The following is a 4,236-nucleotide window of genomic DNA, read 5'->3' on the forward strand; positions in this document are numbered from 1 at the left end:
GCCTCTGCCTTCAGCTCAGGTCATGGTCCCGGGGTCCTGGGACAGAGCCCGGCAACAGGCTCTCTGCTCAGCAGGGAGCCTGCTTCCCCCCCTCTCTCTGCCTGACTCTCTGCCTACTTGTGATCTCTCGCTGTCAAATAAGTAAATGTTAAAAAAAAAAAAAAAGAATATAATGATGAAATATCAATTCTCTTTCTTGCTTCCCCAATTTTCATTCTTCCTAGATTACGATTTATCAGTAATAAACTCACTATCTCTTTTGCCCCAATATCATCAGACCCTAGGATTCTATTTTATTTTTATAATCTGAACAGAGTAGATACGCAAAACAAAATGTGTTCATGAATGGATAAAGTCAAACAATCAGGCCAATTTTTTCCAATGCAAGTTCATACTCTCAAACTTCAACAGGGCCCTCAACACAGGTCAAAAGCTGAATTATTTACTTCCCTTTTATCCCAATTTCCCTTTAGTTTGTTTTTATCTGTCCTATGTATTTAAAAAAATTTTTTTCCTTGACCCTGAATTCCTATCTATCACCATCCTGTTATAATCATTCCTTCATAGTCAAGTTTCTTTAGGAAGTAATCTATATTCACTGTTTCAACTTCCCACCATTATGGTGTCTGATAAGAAGAAATATTAAAGGCTGGGAGAATCCCTGAATTCAAATGGTAATGTGGGAGCACATCAGAGGCCTGCAAACTGGCCACAAGAGCAGACCCAAGAGATTCTAAGTTCCTGTCATGGGAGATGAAGAAGCACTTGGAAAAGGTAAGAAGGTTCTAGAAAAGGGAAGCCCAAGCCTGGTGCTGTTTCCAGAATGATTTTGATTATTCAAAATATTTTCATTGTTTCCTATTTGAAAAATAAAAACATGGAACTGTTGAAATAAATCTCCAGGGTCAAGATGGAGCCATTCCTACCCAGGGTGCCATGTCAGCAAATTGACTTACATATTCCTTTAAATGTTCTGCTTGGCCAGAAACACCATATATCCAACCAGTAAGCCAATCCTCAAACACCAAGCCAACTCCAGGCTGTATACTTATTTCTTCATTCCCTGATCTTTCCAAATAAGGTTACATACGCAATCCCAACCAATCATGCCCTATTATTGCACTGTGACTTCTAAGGCTCTATAAAAATTCTCGTTCTTGCTTGAAATCCTTCCAGGAGAGTGCTCCATTGTTTGTGATACACTGTACTCCCAATCCATCAACTGTTGTTCTTGAATAACAAAGGGTATCAAATTCTTTACTAAATTGTTTTAGTTTTGTCATTTGAAGAGTATAATGTAGGAACAGTAAATATGGAAACCTGAAGATTTTACACATCCAAAAATTCTCTTACTTTCTAACAAGTGCCTGGCTGGCTCAGTTGGTAGAGCATGTGACTCTTCATTGACTCTATCTCAGGGTTGTGAGTTCAAGCCCCATGTTGGGCCTAGAGCTTACTTTAAAAAAACAAAAAAACAAAAAACAAAGAAGTGCCCTGAACTATATCAAATTCAAAACCATTATTCTTGTCTGTTACAAAGTGAAGCATATACATTCTACTCTTTCTACGTATACACACATTTATTCCCTCTAAAAAACAATAGTCCAGAAAGTACCTTTTGAAAGTGCAAGAGAATGATAATCTCCACATGTGATCTGAATTATACTTTTTTCTTGTAAAATGCATTGAAACCTAATGAAAGAAAATATATTTTATGTCAATCACTGTAATGGAAGTCACAACATCAATGTTATAATTATTAATTGTATTTCATTGGGACTGAAGCACAAGGAAAAATTTAAATTTATTACTTCACATTCAGTACATCTAAAATTATAAAAAATACATGTGTTTTAGTTGGCGGTTTAAAAGGTAAATAATGTGCACTATATAATATTAATTAGAATGATCCCAAGTCTCTCTTGCAAACAATAATTGTATGATACAGGAATAATACAAAAGGAAAATAAGTTCTAAGTCACAAGATCTACTAGGAAAAAGTCTCACAAATCATTCCATGATAATGTATTTTTCTCCTGCGTTGAAAACTTTTATGTCTGATAATCTAACTCATAGGATTATTATGAGGGGTAAATGAATCAATGAATGTGGAAGTCCAATTTGGGGTGAGGCAGACCAACAATCATTTCTTTTAAATGTCAAAACAACACACGATGTCTATGGACATAATCTGGTTGTATCTCACTGATGGAATTCACTGATCATTTCAGAATTGTTTACTTAAGAGCCACTATGTAAAAGCAGGAGACAAGGTTCATATAAAGTAACATTTTTCTACAAAAATTGATTGCCATTTGAATAAATTTTAAATAATTTTTAATAAAAGAAAAAAGTTCCCTTACCTTGCATGTTCTATGCTATAGTTGTACTCAAATGGTTTTCCATCTGAGGATAGAATCAGCATATGCTCTGCTCCTTGGTCCACAGAATGTATCTTCATTTTTTTTCCTAACTTAATGCATTCTGCAGAGCAAACCCAATCAGGAACTATCATCACTCAGGTTATTACCCACTATTATTATTTATTTCATTAAAATACGCTTAAAACACTTGAAAAAAATTTCAACTAGACAACCTTTGGCTTAACATGAACCTCTCCTTAAAGAAAAATTCAAGAACAAAACCAGACAAATTAGGAATGACTATTGTTTTGACCATGGATTTTTTTTTTTTTTTTTTTTCAATTTGGGAAGGCACTGATTTATTCTTTGTTTTAAATTGAATATAGTTTTGGGGCACCAGGGTGGCTCAGTCAGTTAAGCATCTCTCTTGAGTTCAGCTTAGGTCATATATGATCTCAGGGTTGTGAGAGATGGAGGAGCGTGGAGCCTGCTTACATTTCTTTCTTTCCCTCTCCTCCTGTCCCTCCCTCATATAAAAAATTTTTTAAAAATTCAATATAGTTTTTAAATAACCAATTAAAATGTTTGCTTTTAGATTCCTGTTTAATAGTTTGAGACAGAGAAATTAAATTTGAAGTGACAGAAATGAAAAAGTCTATAAGAAAATATAACAGTATCTGGATGGCATTAACTTGTTTTAGGAGAAAATATATTGTGTACTTTGAGATATACTCTTTCCAAATACAAAACAAATAATAATAATAAAATTCTCCTAATTGCTCCATATAGGAGCCAAGTTCTATATTTTGTTTTGTTTTTTAAGATTTTTTATTTATTCATTTGAGAGAGAGAAAGAGAGCAAACAACCACTGGGGAGGCAGAGGGAGAGGGAGCAGCAGGCTACCTACTGAGCCAGCCAGGAGCCTGATGTGGGGCTGGATGGCTCCCAGGACCTGCAGATGATGACCTGAGCCAAAGGCAGACGCTCAACCACTGGAGCCACCCAAGCACCCCCAAGTTCTATAATTTTAAAAGGAAGAATTGTGGTTGAGGACTAATTTTTTTTTTAAGATTTTATTTATTTATTTGACAGAGAAAGACACAGCGAGAGAGGGATCACCAGCAGGGGGAGTGCGAGAGGAAGAAGCAGGCTTCGCGCTGAGCAGGGAACTCGATGCTGGCCTCCATCCCAGGACCCTGGGATCAAGACCTGAGCTGAAAGCAGACGCTTAACCACTGAGTCACCACGTGCCCCTGAGGACTAGTTTTTAAGGAGACATGCTGTTAAAAGAATTTTTATTGGCATTACTGCATAGTTAGCCCTTCCTAAAAGTTAAGAGATTTAAAAAGTGTCCACAGTTACCATTTACTCTTATTTAATTTGTTCACAAAAATTGGATGTGGGGATTTGTTTTACTTCTCAGTTCTAACCAAACTGGATTTATTCATGTAAAAATCTGAAAGCACAAACCTTCTTATTAGAAATGCTATGAGAACCAAAATAGTATGGTAATAAAGAAGAAATGGTTAAACAGACTAATATTTTTCAGAGATCAGCATTTCCAATCAGTTGAAAAAAAAGTTACTCAAGGGCCAGGGAGGAAAAGGTTACTCAGAAAAGGTAAAGGGACATCAGACTAACCATTTGGAGAAACAAATAAATCTAGATTCCCCTACGTCCTAAAATCAAAATGATTTTCAAGTGCATCCCAAATTTTAACTTTTAAAATAAAAGCGTTAAGGAGAGCCTGGGTGGCTCAGTTGGTTAAACCCCACACAGACCCTTGATTTCAACTCAGGTCTTGATCTCAGGGTCAAGAGCTCAAGCCCGCCCCCCAACCCCCCCCCCCCCCCCCCCCCCCCCCCCCGCCCC

General features: G+C 36.7%; 1 protein-coding gene across 1 annotated transcript in view; it reads right to left on the minus strand.

The window, feature by feature from the left end:
• The window catches only part of LOC111153295 (HECT and RLD domain containing E3 ubiquitin protein ligase 5), a 43,102-nt gene that overhangs the window by 37,283 nt on the left and 1,583 nt on the right, over nt 1-4,236 (minus strand). Inside the window, exons 2-3 of the mRNA XM_022512234.1 lie at nt 2,364-2,484; nt 1,616-1,692 (exon numbers count right to left, since the gene is read on the minus strand). Of these exons, the coding sequence (XP_022367942.1) occupies nt 1,616-1,692; nt 2,364-2,484 (198 nt within the window). The remainder of the gene's footprint in view (nt 1-1,615; nt 1,693-2,363; nt 2,485-4,236) is intronic.

The sequence above is a fragment of the Enhydra lutris genome, unplaced genomic scaffold (assembly GCF_002288905.1).
Source record: "Enhydra lutris kenyoni isolate GAN:26980312 unplaced genomic scaffold, ASM228890v2 scaffoldscaffold3, whole genome shotgun sequence".
NCBI lineage: Eukaryota > Metazoa > Chordata > Mammalia > Carnivora > Mustelidae > Enhydra > Enhydra lutris.